At 34.9% G+C, this 20,563-nt stretch overlaps 3 protein-coding genes across 3 annotated transcripts; 1 reads left to right on the top strand and 2 right to left on the bottom strand.

The window, feature by feature from the left end:
• The first annotated feature begins 1,752 nt into the window (after positions 1-1,752).
• LOC144572818 (uncharacterized) lies at positions 1,753-11,229 on the top strand. The gene is made up of 3 exons (XM_078322492.1): positions 1,753-2,029; positions 3,754-3,839; positions 10,936-11,229. Exons 1-3 carry the CDS (start codon positions 1,753-1,755, stop codon positions 11,227-11,229), a joined length of 657 nt encoding a protein of 218 aa, XP_078178618.1.
• Positions 11,230-12,149: 920 nt separating this feature from the next.
• Positions 12,150-14,305, bottom strand: MFL1 (Mitochondrial substrate carrier family protein). The gene is made up of 2 exons (XM_078322060.1): positions 13,204-14,305; positions 12,150-12,520 (listed from the first exon to the last, which is right to left on the bottom strand). The coding sequence occupies exon 1, from the start codon at positions 14,249-14,251 to the stop codon at positions 13,220-13,222; it is 1,032 nt and encodes a 343-aa protein (XP_078178186.1). The 5' UTR covers positions 14,252-14,305; the 3' UTR covers positions 12,150-12,520; positions 13,204-13,219.
• A 929-nt stretch (positions 14,306-15,234) lies between these two features.
• On the bottom strand, positions 15,235-19,350 carry LOC144572536 (uncharacterized). The gene is made up of 5 exons (XM_078322140.1): positions 19,101-19,350; positions 17,360-17,849; positions 16,888-17,001; positions 15,867-16,016; positions 15,235-15,762 (listed from the first exon to the last, which is right to left on the bottom strand). The coding sequence occupies exons 2-5, from the start codon at positions 17,837-17,839 to the stop codon at positions 15,622-15,624; spliced, it is 885 nt and encodes a 294-aa protein (XP_078178266.1). The 5' UTR covers positions 17,840-17,849; positions 19,101-19,350; the 3' UTR covers positions 15,235-15,621.
• Positions 19,351-20,563: the final 1,213 nt, after the last annotated feature.

A 20,563-nucleotide genomic window follows, 5' to 3' on the forward strand; every position in this document is an offset into this window, starting at 1 on the left:
AAAAAAAGTAAAAAAAAAGTAAAAAAAATTGGTAACTGTATATTATTTATGTATATGTATATGTGTATGTGTATGTGTATTTTTCTATAATTTTAAATTTCATATTTGATTTACAAAAATTTTTGGTGTAAATTTGATAAATCTAAATACGAATTTTCATGTATATTTTCAATAGAAAAAAAAATTGAAAATTTTCTGTTTTAAAAAAAAGTAAAAAAAAAAAAAAAAAAAAAAAAAAATGGGTTCGGTTAACGGTTCAGCGAACCAACGAATCCGGTTAACCGTTAACCGAACCCAAACCCTTGGTCCGCTAAACGGTTAACCGAACCAAGGGTTCGCTAAACGGTTAACCGAACCCTTGGTCCGCTAAACCGTGAACCGAACCTAGGGTCCGGTTAACCGTTTAGCGGTTTGGGTACTTTTAAAATTTGAAATGCGGTTCGGTTGATTTTTGAAATTCAATTTAATTTTTGGATAAAAATAAAAAAATCGGGCCATGGAACCTCGAATTTAAAAAAAATGAGAGATTTATTGCTATTGAAGTGTAATAATGAGCCTTACGCTATTTTAGAACAGTGATGCTATGTACTCGTAATAGCACCGCAAAAAGTTGTCAAAAACAGCATCAAAATTAAAACATTACATGCATCCATCTATCGTTGAATTTATGTTATCGTAAATAAAACATGGGAAAAGGATATCTGTTAAAATAATGTCCCCTAGCATGATTAGCATGGACAAATCAAACTACAAATAGATGTAAACGGAAAATAAATAAAGTTCCACTTCTCTGCATTTTGCTTATCTTTAATTAAAAAAATTGCCTCGTGCAATCTCAATTAGAGATTTTATCTGATCTTAGTTTCAATAATTGAACTGCGCGGTTGGATGCCAGCTCACCTCCAATATGCCACAGTACCAGCTATTTGACCTTATGATGATTTTTTTTTTTTAATTTCAGTTTTGGTACTTTAAAATAATAAAATAATCTATCCTTGTGCAATTTGTTAGTAGAGCGGAGTAGGTGCTATGGATATCAGATTTTTTTTGGATACAATAAGTTTTAAGACGGTCTGATCTGCTTTAAAATTTGTGCAATAAAATTGAAACTGGCGTAAACAGATATTAAAGTAGAGCGCACATATCTGAAAGAGGATCGAACGACTTTGGAGTCATCAAATCGAAAGTAGATATGATGTTCATCGGACCTACTCCGTTCTAATTTGTTGGACAGGTATCAGAGACAGCATGACAGGAACGAAGGGTTGTCTATTAGATATCGGATCAAATTCAGTTTGATGTCTAGCCAGAGTTGTTTGATCCATATTAAGATTTGTGCGGACAACTTTAAGATCATGTTGATCAAGTATGCACAAATCTTGATACTATCAAACGGCTCCAATTGTTAGATATTCTAGACTTACTAAATTAATTATTAACAGTTATTATCATCAAGTATAATTTTTTTTAAATAATCGTCGTCTACAAATTTCACAGCCAATTTATTACAGAGTAAAAAAAATTTAAACCTTCCCTACTATTATCGCTAAGAAGAAAATAGAGTAAATAGTGTGCATGAGCTTAATTAGTACCTACTACCTACATGAGAAATTAATGGCACGCAACCGACTTTTATATGCTGTGCACGTCTATTTTGAAGGGGGGGGGGGGGGGGGGGGGGTGGGGGTGCTTGCCATATAAATACGCAGAAGAGAGAAAATCAGAACAAAGTAATTGCTCGAGTAATCAACAATGGTGGTTACCGGATTGTACCGCTTATGTGCTAACCGGGCCTCAACCCACGTCGAATTGCAGCGTAAACCTGCCGAATATAAATCGACACCTCTACGAAGCAGTGCAGTAGAAATCGGACAGACGTCGGCAAAGAATGCACCGGCTGGTAGGAAAGTAATGGTGGTTGCTGATTCAAACAAAGAAGCAAAAGCTGCTTTGCAATGGTGTCTATCTCATGTGGTGCAAAAGAACGACACATTGGTGCTGCTTCATGTTGTTAAGCCTTACAAATTAGGTTAGGCATTTCTTTAATTTCTTTTTTTTTTTCCATAAAGATATCATGTTTGAGTGTGCTTTAGAAACCTTAAACATCTACATTGTGAAATTAGAATAAGAATAACTGAAATTAGTTTAAAATTAATTTCAAAATAATTTTTGAGATAATTATAAAAAGTTTTTTTATTTATGAAATGATCATACATTCATAAAATTACAAATGAAATTGTCACCTAGGATTTGTTTGAAATTAGAATGAAGTTAATCGTTCACTTATTTATTTTGTTAAGGCAATAATAGGATTACGATCAATAATCAGCATAACTTTAATTTTGCTAAGAGGAGAACTTTCTGAGTGATAACAGAGTGAAATTTTATTTTCTGAAATAACCACTATATAATTCTTAGGGGGAATTTCATGTATATCCCTCAAAAACTTTGAAATTACGTATTTATCCCTCTAAAATTCATAATATCATATTTACCTTTCTAAATTTTCAAAACTCACAAATTTATCCAATTAATCAATAACTGAAATTAATTAGATTTAATATTCTCTAAAATATAATTTTTTTTTTTTTTGGTTTCTCTAAAATATAATTAATCACCTGGATTACTTTGAATAAGAATAGTCATTAAAAACCTTTCATGTGATCCCTCATCCCTCTCGTGCTCCTTCCATGACGATCTCTTCCTCACCACCATGCCTAAATCCTTCCCCCCTACTCTCCTTCTCTTGCTCCTTTCTCACAACTTCTAAAAACCTTCCCTCAATCAAAATCCTCCCACAATAATACTAAAAATCATCCCAATTCCTCTTCTCCAAATCTTAAACTCCCAAATATAACCCCCTACTTACCTATGAGCTCACTAAAGATGAAGGTGCCTCTGAATAATCTCCTAACTACAGCCACTACTCTAACAATTACAACCAACATAACATGTTTAAAATTGATTAGCACGCATGACCAAAAAGCAATCAGTCTTTGATAAAATTTAAAATTAAATTATATTACAATGCAAGATTAGAGTTCTACGCTTGATATTTCTGATTTTACAACATGGGTTTTATTTGAGAGCTAAATTGGGATTTAGGAGTTTAAAAGCTTGGGGGAGAGGATTGGGATGATTTTTAGTATTAGCGTGGGAGGGGTTTTGATTGGGGGAAGGTTTTAGGAGTTGGGAGAAAGAAGGGGCAAGAGAAGGAGAGTACAAGGAGGAAGGATTTTAGTCACGGTGGTGATGGAGGGATTGCCATGGAAGGAAAAGAGAGGGATCGCCAAAGAAGATTTTTAATGACACTTTTTGTTCATTCATAGTAATTCAGGTGATTAATTATATTTTAGATAATATTAAACCTAATTAATTTTAGTTATTGATTAATTAGATAAATTTGTGAGTTTTGAAAATTTAGAAGGGTAAATATGATATTATAAATTTTAGAGGGATAAATACGTAATTTCAAAGTTTTTGAGGGATATACATGAAATTCCCCCTAATTCTTACATTGCCACACAAATATTTCAATCTTTGTTTTTTTTGGGAGCATTTTCTGGGTGATAACAGAGTGAAATTTTATTGTCTGAAATAATAACTATATAATTCTTTAATTGCCACACAAATATTTCAATCTCTGTTTTTTTTTCTTGTGTTTGGGGGGGGGGGGGGGGGGTGGTTGGTTGGTAGGGGTATTTGTTTGATTTGAAATATTAATCTTACACGTGATCTTTTTTCTCTTTTCAGGGGAAAAATTTAGCAAGATGTTTTCTCCAAGAAGATACAAGCAACTGACTGCCATGAAAAATACATGCCAATTAAGACGACCAGAGGTAATATTTTATTTTATTTTATTTGTTTGGACAACAAGCTCATTTTAAAACTACAGTCATCAATACAAAATTTTATAAAACTAAAAAAATTAAAATTATGTGAAATTACATATAGATGTCCATTGTGTAAAATTTGGTGCATTGGTGGGGCTATTGATAAATTGATTATTTAATTTTATGGACACTTGATCGGCAACAAAACAATTTTCAAATTATAAATTTGATATACACATACACATATTTAAATTGTACTTAAACATTTTTACAATTTTTTTTAATATTGATAACGCTTTTGTCGATTATTATTGTTGCTAAATAAATTTAATTGGCAATATATTCCAGTCCCTATTAATTTATTTTTATTTTTAATGTTCCCTGATACAAACACTTATATTTTTAGATGAGTTTTGTGTTTTGACAGAGACACCAACATATAATTTTCACTTTCTCGCTTATGAGTTTTAAGGGAAGGGGTTAATTTAAAAATGGTGGTCTTGACAATAATATTTATAAATTCATTCAAATATGATTGAAGAGAAAAGGTAAATTTATGGATATTTTAACAGACAAAGATAATCCAACAATCATATTTCAAATAATTTAAGTATCATTTGATGATGCATCAATCACTATTAATTTGGATGCGAAATCTCATCATTTTTTAAATATGTGCATCTGATCATATATATAATGTTAGATTAAAAAAATTAATTTTTTAAGATTATTAAATTTGTCAAAATAAATAATTATCATTTTTTTTTAAGTTCGAATGGTGCGTAAGTAACTATATATTAATATTATTAAGTCGTATTACTTCTCTTTGTACTTTATCCTTTACGGAACTTTTGTATTATTATTTTTTTGTAAATAAAATTCATCAGCTTTTAACCCTTTGTTACTTCAAATTAGACGGACTGATTTAAGTCCGAATATAAAATTACAACTCGCGAGGCTGATTTTTTTTTAAAAACTTAAAGATTATTCTAAAAAATAACAAAGGCAAACACAATAATTTGCGTGTATTAATAAAAAAGTGTTTGACTAACATGCTATCAATAATATAAGATATATTGTGTTACTGACTCAAAAATTTATTAAATAGACTTTAAATTGTTGAAATCAATCTATTTATAATATATTTATATATATATAAATTTCACTATTTTACTCGTACTAAATAAATTTAATATTTAAAAACTTTATATGTAAACAAATCATCCGTGAAATAAATTAGAAATTTGAATTCTTTCGTTCAAAATTTAACCGATAAAGTTTCGAAATAATAATATTAATAACACGTTAGTCAAAGTGTCAATGTCAATTAAACATGAAAAATTGAAAACATATCGCGGTCAGACTAAAGACAATATGCTCTACAGCTCCAGAGATAGAGTACAGGCGTACAGCTGGTTATACTTCAATAAATGCACGCGTTTTATATTTTTTTTATCCTTTTACTACGCGCATTTTGTAATTTTTTTTTGGAAGAATGTGCCTTATGTATTTTTTACCCTTTTCACCTACCCACCCGTAACTAATTAATTTTAACATCACACTCAAATTGATGAATATTATTAATTAGAAAAATATTCTTCATTAGTTTTTTTTTCTTATCTATACAAATTGTTAGAGCATTGCCCCAACTTAAAAAAAAAAGGAGAAGTTGAATTCCACTTGTTATTACACGTGTGAATTATAAGTAACCAACTTGATTGATTTTTTTTTTTTACAAAAATCACAAGTAACCTATTCGGTACCTTATTTTTTTGAATGAAATAGAGGTCTAGCCTCTAATTTATTGATAATTGTTTTGATACATAAGTGATGTTCCAAAACAAGGTATCAGAAGGTGGTAAATTAGTCCCTTTTGAAGCTCAAGAAGAGCTTCTTAGGGCGCCTAAAACAGAAATAAAAGAAACTAAAATGAAGTGCTTGAGATAAGTAAAAACAGAAACAAAAAGCCAAAAGAAGAAACATGAAATAAAAGACATGGCCCCATAGTCTAAGGCTCGCATTTGCTCCAGTTCAGTTGTTTCATTATATTTCAAAGGAGAAATGCCACTGCTCTCTTATCTGTACCATCAGTTCTGGTACTGTAGCTTCCATGCTGCGAAAAATTCTCGCACACCGCTCCCTCCATATGATAAAATCTGCTATTAGGAATAAGGATCTCTCTTTTTTGGTGAAATGTTTGTCGAGTAGTGGGTGTGTGTTCTGGTATGAAGGCAATCTTATCCGGTACTCTGCAGCCATGAGGATGTGTATCTGACGTGATATTTGGCATCTCTTGAAGAGGTGTGTGACTGTTTCCCTGTCACTCTTGCACATAGTGCATCTGTTGACCATTGTCATTCCCTTTTTCATGAGATTATCAACAGTCAGAATGCGATTAAGAATCATAAGCCAAGCAAATACCTTAAATCTCGGGGGAGCTATCAGTGACCAAATTCTAAACCTGTTGTTTGTTATCTTTGGTCCATCCTTGAAAGCTAGGTATGCTGATTTAACAGTGAAGATCTCATTTTTTGTCCATCTCCATTTAACCTGGTCTGCATCAGCAGTAAGTGTAACAGATTCCATCTGTTCTGTTAGTACGAGGAGCTGTGCACTAGCCGAGGTGGATAAAGGTTGTCTGAGTTCAAATCTCTGTGTTGTGTTTAGAACTTGAGCCAGTGTCTGAGTGTCATTGCAGACAAAAGAATAAAGGTCCGGGTATGTTGCAGTTGCTATACCGAAACCCCAATCATGATGCCAAAAACTAGTGCTCATACCGTTGCCCACCACTCTTGCAGTAGAGATGTTCCAGAACTGATTCACCTCATAAGTTAACTTCGATAGAGCTACAGGCATACATTCATTTGAGACTGCCATGTTTTGAAACCATGGTTTGATTAAATTCATTTCCGGGCTAACCCATTTCCAACACCATTTTAACAACAACACATTGTTGAATACTCTGAGATCCATGACTCCCAAGCCCCCCAAGCTTTTTGGCATGCATACCAATTCCCAGTTTGCCAAATTCATCCTCTTTTGCGTTGAAACACCATGCCATAGAAAATTACGGCGTATCTTGTCAATTTCCTCAATCACCCAGATTGGTAATTTAATGCACGACATGTAATAAACTGGTAGTGCTGAGAGCACCCCATTAATTAATACCAGTCGTCCCGCAATTGAAAGAAGCTTAGCTGCCCAACCTGTCAATCGGTTGTGGAATTTCTGTATTAGCGGAGTGAAATCCGCTCTTGTCAGTTTCTTGGCAGACAAAGGGAGTCCAAGGTAGCTCATGGGTAGCTGTCCAAATTTACAATTCATGCTCAATGCTAACTCTTGACCTTGCTGTTGTGTATCCTTCACTATGAAAAGCTCAGATTTTTGGAAATTAATTGCCAAACCCGAAATCTCTCTAAAAACAGTGAAAACAATCTTTAGCATCTGCATTGATCGTATTTCCGGTTTCAAGAAAATTAAAGCGTCATCCGCATACAGCAAACACGGTTTCATGTTATGATAGGGTAAAGTCCATGCCCCCGATTGAACTAATTTTGATAACCATCTCGTCAGAAAATCCATGGACATAATGAACAAGAGGGGTGATAACGGGTCTCCTTGACGCACCCCTCTTCTCAAAATGATTTTCCTTCCAATTAGTCCGTTTATGATTATTTGTGAAGATCCCGAGAGAACTGCTTGATTTATCCATGCAAGCCATTTATCAGAAAAACCCAAGTGTTTCATTGCCTCAATTAAAAATTCCCAACTAACGGTATCGAAAGCCTTATGGATATCCGCTTTGAAGATTGCCATTGGTATGTCTTGCTGATTTGAGTGATGTAGCACCTGTTGTGCATACAAGAATCCTTCAGTTATTTGTCTTCCTCTGACGAATCCCGTTTGAGCCGGCTGCACCAGATGCTCAATTTCATCTTTGATTCGGTTTGCCAAAATCTTAGAGAAGATTCTTTGCACCGCATGAATTAGGCTTATTGGCCTATAATCTTGAGGTTTTGTTGGCTGATCAATCTTGGGAATTAGTACTATATATGAAGAGTTTAGCGGGTGTAAGGAGGTGTGCTGATTCATGACATTTTGGTAAACCGCATGCAGATCCGAAACCAGAATCTCAACAAAGGCTCGATAAAACTCTCCCGTGAAACCATCAGGCCCCGGGCTTTTATTGTTTGGCCATTGTTGTATTACTAGTTTAATTTCCTCTTGTGTTATGTCTCTCGTAGTGGCTGTGAGATCCCTTGGTTGATCATATAAATTGAACCAGTGTATAGTCGGCATATGTGTAGATGTTGTTCCCATTAAAGCTGTGTAGAAATCAAAGAAAGACTTTGTCTTTGTCCTTTGATCAGAATGCAACATTCCTTGATATTCAATTGCCTGTATTGTATTATTTCTGTTGCTTGTCGAAGCCATGGCATGAAAGAATTTAGTTCCTCTATCTCCTTCTTGTTCCCACTTGACCTTAGCACGCTGCCTCCACGTGTCTTCTTCAAGTACTGTGAGTTGCATGTATCTATCCCTGATAATTTTAAGTACCACTGTTTCTAGAGTCGTCAGATTTCTTGTCTCCAGTACCGTATCTATCCACCCAATGTATTCCCTACAGGCCGCAATCTGACTCTGAATTTCTGAGGTTCTGTTTTTCGCCCAAATTTTTATTTCTCTTGTTAGGTCAGTGATTTTGAGATGTAGTTGTTGCGGATTGATAGCCTTTTCCCCTTGCTGCCACTTGTCAACTACCAATTGTCTGAATTGTGTCGATCGAAGCCAAGAATTTTCAAATCTGAAGAAATTGGTTCTACTGCATTTGGTTGTGGCCGTGTATAGGATAGGGCAATGGTCTGACGATGTATTAGGCAAAGACTGTTGCGTGGATGTTGGGTAATTGGCATTCCATTCGGTTGATATCAAGAAGCGATCAAGCCTAGCCATGGCAGGCCGATGCTGCCCATTAGCTCTCAACCACGTGTATTTCCGACCACTTAACGGCAAGTTGATAAGACCCATTGCTGAGATTGCACGTGCAACTTGACAAAATTAACAAGATCAGTCTTCCTTCTTTTCATTCCATGCAATTAAGATACCTTATTTACTTTCAAGAAGTACCAAATAATCTATTCGGCACCTTTCAGTTTCACAATTTTTTTATAATTTTTATCAAGTAAAAGAGTAAAATTGGGTGATACCAAATAGGCTATTTGGTACTGTTTAAATGTAAATGAGAGATATCAAATAGCTTATTCAGTAGTTATGGTCTTAAAAAAAATAAAAATAACAATCAAGTTAGTTCCTAAATTTTTCTTCTAATTATAGTTTTTAAAAGGGAAAATTTCGAGAAAGGGGAGGTAGCACAATTGACTAGGAATAAGTCATAGAGTTGTTATACCCAAAGATCGAGAGTTCGATTCCCCCTCACGACTTCCCAGCTTCTGCGAAGATTTAAAAAAAAAAAAAAAAGGAAAAATTTCCAGTATACCCATGCAAACTTTTGAAATAGTCAATATCCCCATTAAAACACCATAATATCCAATATCCCCATTAAAATTTAGGATGCTGATAACAATCCCCGCAGCCTTCACCCCGCATTTATCCCCGCAGATACTGTCAAAAAAAACATGAGGGGACCGCTCAATCATTAATAAAAATGTGACAATACTAAACAAAATAAAACTATTATCGATATTATTGTTTTATAATGGGACAAGGCTTGATTTAAGCTTGTTTTATTTATTAATAAAGTCACCTAAGGAGATGTATGACTAACGTAATTTAAACGCTGATGTGCCATTAGAATTTTAATGCTAAGGGTCAACTTTTAATAGGCTACTTTCCCGAGTGAGTGCTTGAGAGGGCAGGTAATTCAATCCTATTGTCAACCTTTATCTGAATTTAGACCTAGTTAATTGAGGGAATATTAGATAGTGTTATAGTAGTAGAAGGTTTGATAGACATCAGATCAAATTCAATAGTCGAATAGGTTCGATTCGGATCAAAATTTGTACGTACTTGATCTTGTTAATTTTGTCAACTCTATTTATATATATATATAGTTTGGCACTTTTGTTAAACAAACAATATTAGCTTGATATTGAATATATACTACCATTGGTTAACACTAATTGATTTATATATTGAAATTATACAACAAGAATAATAATAACAAAGTTTTTAGTCCCAAACAAATTGAAGTAATTTATAAATGAAATTTAACCCACGATCGAGGGTTTTATTTCTATAAAAAAATGTATTTTAAAACTACACAGACAAAGTTATTAAAATTATAGAAATTAATATTTTAAATTTATATAATAATTTCAATTTAATATTTTTTTATCATAATTAAAAAATAACAATAGATCTTAAAATGTAAATTTGTGGTTTTCAATAAGACTACAATATGTCAATCGAATTGAGCTGATTCAAATTAACTGTTTGAATCTCATAACATAAAATCAGAAACTATAATACTGATTGATTAGTGCTATGCATGATAGTAAATTACTCATTTTATTGGTTTTCTAAATGGAAAAACGAAAAGAAGGAAGACTGATTACTTGATTAGTAACTTAGTAAATGAAGTCTAATATTCGGGAAAAAATTTATCTATAGAAATTATTAAATTCATATGTACGGAACAGAAAGAATACTTAATTTCCAATAAATTTAGAAAAATCTGGCTCAATGAATCCAATCCAAATATATAAATCGGACTCAATGATCCAGATCCATTGATGAAATGTACAAATGTGGCATACAAATTTCTCCTTAGAATTGATAAAATATATTTGGATCTGACTCATTGAGTCAGATCCACTTAGAACTGATGAAATGTGGCATACAAATTTCTCCTTTTACAGTTCAAAAAAAATTATATATCGATGAATCTAGACCATTGAGTCTGATCTATATATTTGGATCGGACTTATTGAATCAGATCTTTCTAGATTTGTTAAAAATTAAGTACCCTTTCTATATTTGTTAAAAATTAGGTACAATTTAATAATTTTTATAGATAAAAAATTTCGTAATACTCTTGTTTATATACATTCTCTCATGTGATCTTCTGTAACCATATTAACAGATAAAAGTAGAGATATTGGTGGTGCAAGGTAGCGAGCGGGGCCCAGCTGTTGTCGAGGCTGCAAAGAAGGAAGAAGTTTCTCTTTTAATATTAGGACAACCGAAACGGATGATGACATGGCGACTGCTGGCAATATGGGCCCGCAACCAGGTTCTATCAAGAAGCAGCGTGCTGGTGGAGTATTGCATACAGAATGCATCGTGTATGACACTAGGGATTAGAAGAAAGAGCAGGAGATCCGGAGGCTATTTAATAACTACAAAGACACACAAGAATTTCTGGCTGCTTGCTTAATTGTTTTTAACTTTTTTTTAAAATATAAAATCACTGACGGAGCTGATTTTACTTTATGAATAAATATATATATATATATAGAGAGAGATAGGCTATGGTGCATTGCAATGCATGGAGGGGTTTGTGCATTGGACCATAAATCTAAATGGCCGAATCAAACCGTTCATCTTGTTTTTCATATTAATATGTGCTTGGAGATCAAATTTTACATTTTTTTTGAATTTTTTTACTATTTATTAAGTATTTTACAAAATTGTTGATCCAACGGTAGCCGCTGATTTTACTATTTTGTTAAGCCACCGTTGGATCAACAATTTTGTAAAATACTTAATAAATAGTAGAAAAATTCAGAAAAATGTAAAATTTGGTCTCCAAGCACATATTAATATGAAAAACAAGATGAACGGTTTGAATCGGCCATTTGGATTTTGAATTTTAAATTTATGGTCCAATGCACAAACCCCTCCATGCATTGCAATGCACCATAGCCCATCTCTCTCTCTCTATATATATATAGATGGAATACGGTACTACGCGAAGTAAAACAATTATTTTATTTTACGTTTATATCTTTAATTATAAAGTTTAAAACATCGATCCGAACCATTCAAATTAATCTTCATATTAAATGAAAATAACACCAGTATCATGTCTTGGTATTTGAAACACAAATGCATACTAGTGAACTTTACATGACTATACACAAATTTGTCTGACAGTAATTAGTCTTTCAAATAGTAGAAAAATACAATTAATTTTTTTTAAGGTTAAAATATAAACGATTCTTTGCTTCTGGTGACATTATTTTTAGCCAAAAAATAAAGAAGGAAAAAAATACTGCCGAAGTTCCATGATTTTTTTTGCTTCTGGTGACATTATGTTATATATTAGAATACAGCGCAAGTAAAGATAGATAAATCTCATCAAATGGTAGGTTGGATATCATTCTCATTTTCCAATTTCATATATCACACGAATTTTAACACTACCCAATAAAATTCAAGAATTTAAATCAGGTGTCCTTAGCATCCCTTATTTTGCCGGTGAGTCATCCCTTAACCTTGGCCGAAAAATAAAAAATATGATTCTTTGGCTTCCAATAATCAAGCACACAGAATTTTTGACGCAACAATATGATTAGCAGCCTGTGTCATGTACACCAACTAACACACCTTGAAACATCGGTACACACACTGTATCCTGTACCGAGACACATTACGTTTTGGTTATAATTGTATGGAGGCCCTCCATACCCGCAACAACCAACAAGACATTAGAGGACTCTTAAATCCTGCAAACACATAAGAAAGATATATAAAAGAATTTAAAAGAAAGAAAGTAAAAGCTAGCTCAAGAGCAGAAGGTTGCCGTTTTAATATTATAGAATCCTGTAGTTGTTTAGATACAATCCTGTGAACCAATCAGCAATTCAGCATATGCACAGGATAGAACAGGGTTCTAATAAAGAATCTAAGATTTTGTTAACAGCAAGAATTATTGCGCACTGACAAGTGCATGTAAAATTAATACTACCTCAGCAATGCTGATCGATAATTCAATACAAAATGCAGACTTGATTAAACTCAACAGATAAACTTACCACATTTGGTATAGTTAGCTATTATATCATACTTGATCGAGAAAATGTCAGTATATAAAAATAATTGTTGCATCTTTCAATTCAGAATTTAGAGCATCAACAAGTGTGCTAAGCTGACAATTGAATTCTCTCGCTGCCTTATTATTGGATAAGAGACAACTGTATTTATCGAGATCTGTGTCACATTTTCTTGGCAAGGCAAGCTTTTAGGGCAGACAGCCTAAAGGGCCCGTTCTTGTTTTTTTTTAATATATAAAAGACCTGTTCGGCTTAAGAAAATACCAGTCTACAACACCAAATCGAAACTCAGGTCTCCCTCACTACAACATCTCTATAATGTGGCAGGTAGACTACAATGCAAAATAGTAAAATACCTCACAAAATGAAACTCTACAATGTCAAATTAGCAACCGTCTTCTCCCTCTGCTCAATATACCGCTTCGAGATGGCTAACCTAACAGTTTCAAATGCAAAATACCCCAGAGCTGCAAAGCACGCACTGTGCAAAACCCTAGGCCCGATTCCTCTCGCTAATCCACCCCACCCCTCCTCATTCACAATCTGTCTCAGTATCTCTGACACCTTCCTCTGTGCACTTTTTTGGGTTTGGGTCATCAAGCGTGTCTTGACCACATCTAGAGGCGTGGTCAAGGAGGCCGAGATAGCCCCAGCAAGGGCCCCACAGAGAATGCTCTGTGCCGGCTTGAGCTGGGTTTGCTTTGTCTGAAAAAGGACAAAGGCCTTTAGGTACTCAAAAGAGGAGTAGCTCAAGATTCCAGCAGGGAGGTTTCGTAAAAGGGTGGCAGTGTAACCAGCATATAGGCCAAGTATGCCATCAGATTTTACTATTCTGAGCAATACCTGCCATGACCGGCCAGAAGCACCAGCTTGCATCCTTTGTGTAATCAATTCCTTCGGTACCATAATAGCCGATGACATCACATTCCCCATTGCCCCGGCCAGAGGCGGTACGACCACACGTGGTACCGTGAACCCCCCAGCACCCAAAGCATACATGACATGTTTTGCCAGCTCACAAGTGCCGAAGTACACAGCTGATGACGTGGCCGATCCGATGGCCACGGCTGATAGGCCCCTGTAGAAACCCAGGATCCCCTTGGTCTTGAAAATTGAGACGGTTGCTTCGAGGGAATTGGAGTACACCTTAGCCTGGATGTTAGTTTTCACAGCGTCTAAAGGGAGGAGCACAGCGTAAGTAAAGGCTCCAGCGGCGGCGCCGGCAGCCGCTCCGACGGTGGCGCGGTCGAGAGGGGAGAGAACGGTGGGTTTAGGGTTTTTTGGATGAGAGACGGGGGAGAGAAGAACGGAGGTGAGGTGGGCGAAGCAGACAGGGAAATCGGATTCAGGTTTGGGTGGGAGGAGGAGGTAAACGGGTTTCGGTTTGAATTCAACCCCAGCCATTAAATCCGAAGTTATTTTACTAGAGAAGAGAAGAGGAGAAGAGAAGAGGGTTGAGAGTGAAAATAAATCTAGTTCTTTCAGTGGCACGCATTGCTCCTGATTCTGGTACTTGGAATTCCAACATTGCTGCAATTGAGGCTAAATCGAATCCAGTTAATTCAGGCCCAATTTTAAGATGTAGCTTAAAACTGGGCCTAATTTCAGGAAACAGTGCCAGAGAGGTCTAGTTTGGTACCATACGGACTCGAGGGCTTTCACTTGAAAAAATAAAACTCAAAGTATTGGGCGGAGAGTTGTAAGGCCATGGCTTTTCTCCAAGAACAAGAGCATGCCTCTAAACCAGGACCTATGCCACCAATTTCCATTAATGTGAAAACCAAATATGCGTTACATAGTTATGACTGGTACCACCTATGGCACTAATATTCAGTTCAACCAAAATACAAACAGGTATTAAGAAAATACCTATCGACAAACATCATAAAACTAACCACCTGATTACAACCAATCAGAATGACAAAACACAGCACAAAAGCAGATAAATCCCTGTAAAAAGAACAAGATACTAAAAATGAAAAATCCTGTTCGCGTATTTGTTTCTTCAGGCCTTTGACGCATCATTAGCCAAGGGGGGTATTTTGACAGTACAAGTGTCCTCTATGGTTGATTCAGTGTTTAAGTTTTGCTTATGTAGCTTATCCAAATTTTGAGCAGTTTATCTTGTAGTTTCATGTTTGTTAGCAATATGGTGTAATTTAGGTCGGAGCGAACTTATTGTGGGAAATATTAGCATATCATTCTGTTTAAGTATTCCTAAAATGTATCATAGATGCATAATAAATTTTGTTTATTTAGCTTCAGTGAACATTCTTTGCCATTATTCTACTCTCTCGCTCTCTCTCACACACACAAGCCATGCCTTCATATTTTCTGAGATGGCAATGATTTCTGTAATGGCACTTCAATCTACATAAGAACCACAATTTTCCAGAAGACATGTACATGTTAAAATTTAAATAAAACAACTCCTGATTGGTCCATTACATATGAACAAGTACTGGTGGATTTATAATTAGCAAGAACAATAACATTGCACAACAAATCTGTCCTACATGCCGCAATTGACTATGATGCACCACATAAGTTGCCTATCAATGACACTCACTCTATCTACAAGAAAACCCAGAAGAATTTGGTATGAGCAGGTAAGAAAAAAATAACTAAAAGCAAAGCGTCTATGGTTCACTGAAGAAAAGCACAGTGACTTGTTAGCTCTGATTGATGTACAAGTGGTCAGTTGACCAGGAGCCCTGGTTAGCACTTACAGTTGCACCATTCAATGGTTCTCTTATAATCGTTGATGAAATGAATTACAAATTGGGGAGACGTTTTTCTTTCAAACGAGAGACAAATTTGAAGGTCTCCTCCGCTTTGACCTGTTCATGAATATCACTTGTAGAAAACCGGTCGGGATGAAATCTCCTTATAGCCTGCTTATATGCAGCATTGACCTGTCACAACCGCCAAACAAATTATAACATAAATAAAATTTGGCACAAAAACTACATACAAATATCATAATTGTTGGGAATATAGCAAGAATATGCAGAAGTACCTGATGCGAGAGGGGGCACGGGCCCCCCTCAACAGTGACTCCTAATGCACGCAAAATTGAAGCCATGGTACCATACCTCCTTTCCATAACTTCAAGTTCCTTCCTGACTTCAGCTCGAATTTTTTCTTTAAGATTTACCATCTCCTCAACCTTGAATACAATTCAAAGCAAAAGAGTACTATGAATGTCAAGACAAATATGACTTTCATACTAACTAGTACCAGAAAAACACATAAACAGAATCTTACAGTAAAAGAAAATTAGAAAAGGAAAGAAGTGAAATACAAAACAGTTAAAGACTTCGTTACTTTTGGTTTATTTTGGTACATTTAATATTTGATAAATTGTTTTTTTTTCTAATAATATAGTATGATGTTAGAGCCGTTTCAGTAAGACATACACAAAACAATACTGAAATGAATAAGGGGTCTGGTGAAGAACGAGTAGACACCTATTTCTTTTTTGAGTGAGTCTATGGTACTATGCATATTACGATTTGGCACCGTGCTACGGCTCTATATTCGAGTTTTCAAATCCTAACGGTCGGTCCGAACCGTTCATCTTGTTCTCCATATTAATATGTGTTTGGAGACCAAATTTTACATTTTTTGAAATTTTTTTACTATTCTTTGAAATTTATTGAAAATCACTGTTTTTGGATGGTCCAGAATTTTCAGATCAAGTGATTTTCTAAATATCTAAAAAAATAGTAAAAAAATTTAAAAAAATGTAAAATTTCGTCTCCAAACACATATTAATATGGAGAACAAGATGAACGGTTCGGATCGACCGTTAGGATTTGAAAACTCGAATATAGAGCCGTAGCACGGTGCCAAATCGTAATATGCATACTACCATAGACTCACTCTTCTTCTTTTTTCTTTTTTTGAGAACTGTAGACACCTATTTCTTCTCTTCAATTTTCTCATTGTTCCTCTCTATCAAATCGTGTTCAATGCTTGATACATACATCAAAATCAAAAGAAAAGGAAAATCAAAGGATAGAAGATTGTTGCAGAACCTTTTTCTGAGACTGACGAATCTCTTCTAAACGTTGTTTTTGTCTCTTCTCCATTTCAAGTTGGCGCAAACTTTCAGCTTTTCTTTTCTTCCTTGCTCTCCGTGCTTCTTCAGCCTATGCAAAGAATATAAGACATCACATAAACCATCAAGACAGTTCCTTGAGTCGTTAACACAAATTGATGCAAACATATGCGATACACTCCCAACTATTTCTTTACAACTTTTTGCATAAAATATTTTCTGCATTATTTGCAGATAACACCCAATGTTGCTGATAATTGCAATTGACACCCAATATTGTTGAGTTATTTGAAATAAGACTCAAGTTTTGCTAAATGTCATCAATTCACATGTTGGGTCCCAAGTTTATATATTGGTGTTGGTGATTGTCTTTTGCAAATATGTTAAAGACCATCAGTTTTTTTGTCATTGGCCTATTTTTTTTTACTTGAACACACAAGTAGAGAGACCTGAGTTTGCAAAAGCCGCTTCCTTGATTCCCATTCAGCCTCCTCAGCATGCCTATACTCCGCCGTTTCCTTGTGCTTTTCTCGATCAACCACCACATCAGAAACAGATATGGTTGAGTCTTGCAAATTATCGCTGCAGTACTTCGTGTATATCATACTAAGGCAATCTAGCACATCTGGCATATCAGCTATACACTCACTGGACCAAGAAGTATTTTTGCCCTTGCTCAATCTAGAAGAAGCATCTTCCCATTTGTCACGTATTGTAATCTCACAGTCTGAGCTGCTGCTATCAGAAATTTCGGTAATTACTTCGCTCCTTTTTAAGTAAGTAGAGGAATTATTTCTCAAAGGGTCCTCTGGAGAGTCAACAGTGTGCACATCACTTTCATCGTTATCAGAATCAATAACCACCGTTCTCTTCGTATCATGTTTCTTTTTGCACCTTTTAAAAGGTATCCTTCCGGACCTACCTGACATCTAGATCTACCTGGATTGATTTGGCCAATAAAAGGAGGAAAGTATAAATAGAAAGAATTTTGGTGACTTGAAGGATCAAAGCAAGGAAGGATCAGACAGTAAGAACTGCGCCCAACTTGATACATACAACATAACAAATAATATATTCAACCATATAATTCTTACCACAGACAGAAAGCAATAACTTTAGTTGTACATCAACTAACCATTAAAAATTTAGTCCACAATAAGTATTGTGTCCATTTCAATACATTTTTCCTAAACCCAACTTAAGAGGAATCTTGAGATGAATAAACTTGCTATTAACAACATCAACATACCAAAATACTTGAATCCCTGACCACTCACACCTGCCACCTTGGATAAACTAAAACAACCAATCCAAACTACCATATGTCAATCCTTGTTGAAGTCATTTAACTTGGATACCAACAATTTTGGAAATATTATGAAGAGCAGATTATATGACAATTTACTCATATACCCTACGAAATGAAAAGTAATCTTATTTGAACCATTGTTTCCAGAAAAAGGAAAATCACATTACATTCAATTAATTCCAATATGAGGTTTAACTCACATCGATGATGCCGGTAAAGGGTTTACCTGAATCTCAAACTTTTTACCCTTATTCTTAAAATGCAAAATTGTCAACAAAACAATGCATAAACGAAAATATACAACAAAATTGAATCAAGCGAGCCAGTAAGCGATGTTTTAAACTAGAAAAGGCATATTATTATTAGCACTGATAGGTTTAGAAAATTCTAAGTTTAAAAAATTCAAGGGCATGTAAGCTTGTGAAGGCACCGCGAGGTTTAGTTGGGTCTGAGCTCATGTAACCAAACTAACTAGGTTGAACTAAATTGGATTACATTCATGGCTTCTTATCCGCGAGGTTTAGTTGGGTCTGAGCTCATGTAACCAAACTAACTAGGTTGAACTAAATTGGATTACATTCATGGCTTCTTATGTTAAATTTTTCTAATCTCTCCAGATTGCATTAAGTTCATAGAAGGGGGAGAAAATGCAGGAAGGTAGCCCAGAAAATGGGCTAATTATCCTCAACCTGAAATATTCATATATCCTCTGTATGGCACTGCAAACCCTAAATTAAGCAGAATTGCCATGATTTGAGCTCAACATCCCTCAAATATGTATCTGTCCCTTTGAATTCGAAACTAAAATCAAGATTAACTTCTAAGAAATTAAACAAAATCAAGCCAGACTGAGAAGAGTGGCGATGGAGTCAAGGGTTTACCTGATCCAAGGGCAAGAGCTGATTTCGTGTCCCTTTCTCCTCCGTATCAACGAAGACTGGACTTAGGGTTTGCCAATGGAGGCGCCCAGACCAAGGGAAGTGAAGGAAAGTCGGAAACCGCGAGACAGAAAGTGATCGACCGAGCGAAGGGAGGCGTACCAATAAGTGGAGAGAGGGAAGCAAGAAGTTGCGCGCGCGCGGGAGAGGGGGAAGTGATCGCGGAGGAGACGAGATGTGTTTTTTGGGTTTGACGTGCTCCTGGAAACTTTCAATATACCCTATCACCTGAAGTGACTCAAATTTTGAGTTTAGTCCAGACCGTCTGATCTGATTTAACACGAATATTAAAGACTTCGGTGCATTTAATCTCTGGCCAGATTCTGATCGGACGTTCCATATCTAAACTCAAAATTGGAGTTATTTCAGAGCATCCAGACTCACGATTCTCATTGCTCCTCGTATCCTTAAATCTGAAGAAAAATCATTTTAATTCATTATTTGTTTTTCAATAAAAGCTAAAATAACTATTCTATCCTACTCTAAACGGACGCATCTCTTCCACTGTTAATGGTATAAAGGAAAATAACCAACTGAAAACTTGGTAAAAATAATTAGGGAGAATTTCATATATACCACTCAAAAAATATAAAATTACATATTTACCACTTCAAATTCCATAATTACGTATTTACCATCATAAATTCTAATAACTCACATATTTGCCCAATATAACTAAAATATATATTAAATATACTCAAAACTAAAATTAATTATGTTTAAGATTTTATAAATTATAATTAATCAAGAATTAAATAAAACTGGATTTCCCCAAATTTTACTTTTAATTAAGTCTTTCTTTCTATACTACCATATTAGTCTTATAAGGAATGGTTGACTTCAACATCTCATTTTTTTTGCTTTAGAAATATGGTACTAGCTAACTAGCCTGGTACAAGAAATCACAATTAACATGTAAAGTGAGAGTCCATAATCCCGAAATTTTAGACGAATGCTGAATCATTTTTATGTATTCAGGGCCGGATGTCGGCCCAAGTATTAAAAAGAAAGGAGCAAATGTTGCCATTTGCCAATCGACCCAACAAAAACAGGTCCAACCACTGTATGAAAGACGATGTTACTAGTTATAGGGGTGAGTAAATTGCTCATAACTCGTGAACCGCTCATAACTCGTTTATTAAAAACTCGCTTAAACTCGCTCATTTACTTAATGAGCGAGCATAAGCATGCCCCAACTTGCTCATTACTCGCTCATTAAGAATTTGTCACATCTAATTCCTGCCATATTTAATCTCAAATAAATTTCTGCAGCACTAAATTTCTATAGCATTAAATCAATGAACTAAATTTATACAATATTAAATCATCCTTGCGGCCTTGCCTCATTAAATTCCTATATCATATTCATACATTCATATTTTTGTAAAGTCAGTAGAACAAAGTCG

This window comes from Carex rostrata, chromosome 20 (genome assembly GCF_964058835.1).
Source record: "Carex rostrata chromosome 20, lpCarRost1.2, whole genome shotgun sequence".
NCBI classification, from domain to species: domain Eukaryota; kingdom Viridiplantae; phylum Streptophyta; class Magnoliopsida; order Poales; family Cyperaceae; genus Carex; species Carex rostrata.

Bases quoted from the DNA above. Each gene is read 5' to 3' on its own strand.
- LOC144572818 (XM_078322492.1), top strand. From the start codon at position 1,753: ATGGTGGTTACCGGATTGTACCGCTTATGTGCTAACCGGGCCTCAACC. The intron at 2,030-3,753 runs GTTAGGCATTTC...TTCTCTTTTCAG, and splicing joins TGTTAAGCCTTACAAATTAG to GGGAAAAATTTAGCAAGATG. The intron at 3,840-10,935 runs GTAATATTTTAT...CCATATTAACAG, and splicing joins GCCAATTAAGACGACCAGAG to ATAAAAGTAGAGATATTGGT.
- MFL1 (XM_078322060.1), bottom strand. From the start codon at position 14,251: ATGGCTGGGGTTGAATTCAAACCGAAACCCGTTTACCTCCTCCTCCCA.
- LOC144572536 (XM_078322140.1), bottom strand. From the start codon at position 17,839: ATGTCAGGTAGGTCCGGAAGGATACCTTTTAAAAGGTGCAAAAAGAAA. The intron at 17,002-17,359 runs GTCTCTCTACTT...TTCTTTGCATAG, and splicing joins AGCGGCTTTTGCAAACTCAG to GCTGAAGAAGCACGGAGAGC. The intron at 16,017-16,887 runs GTTCTGCAACAA...ATTGTATTCAAG, and splicing joins TTCGTCAGTCTCAGAAAAAG to GTTGAGGAGATGGTAAATCT.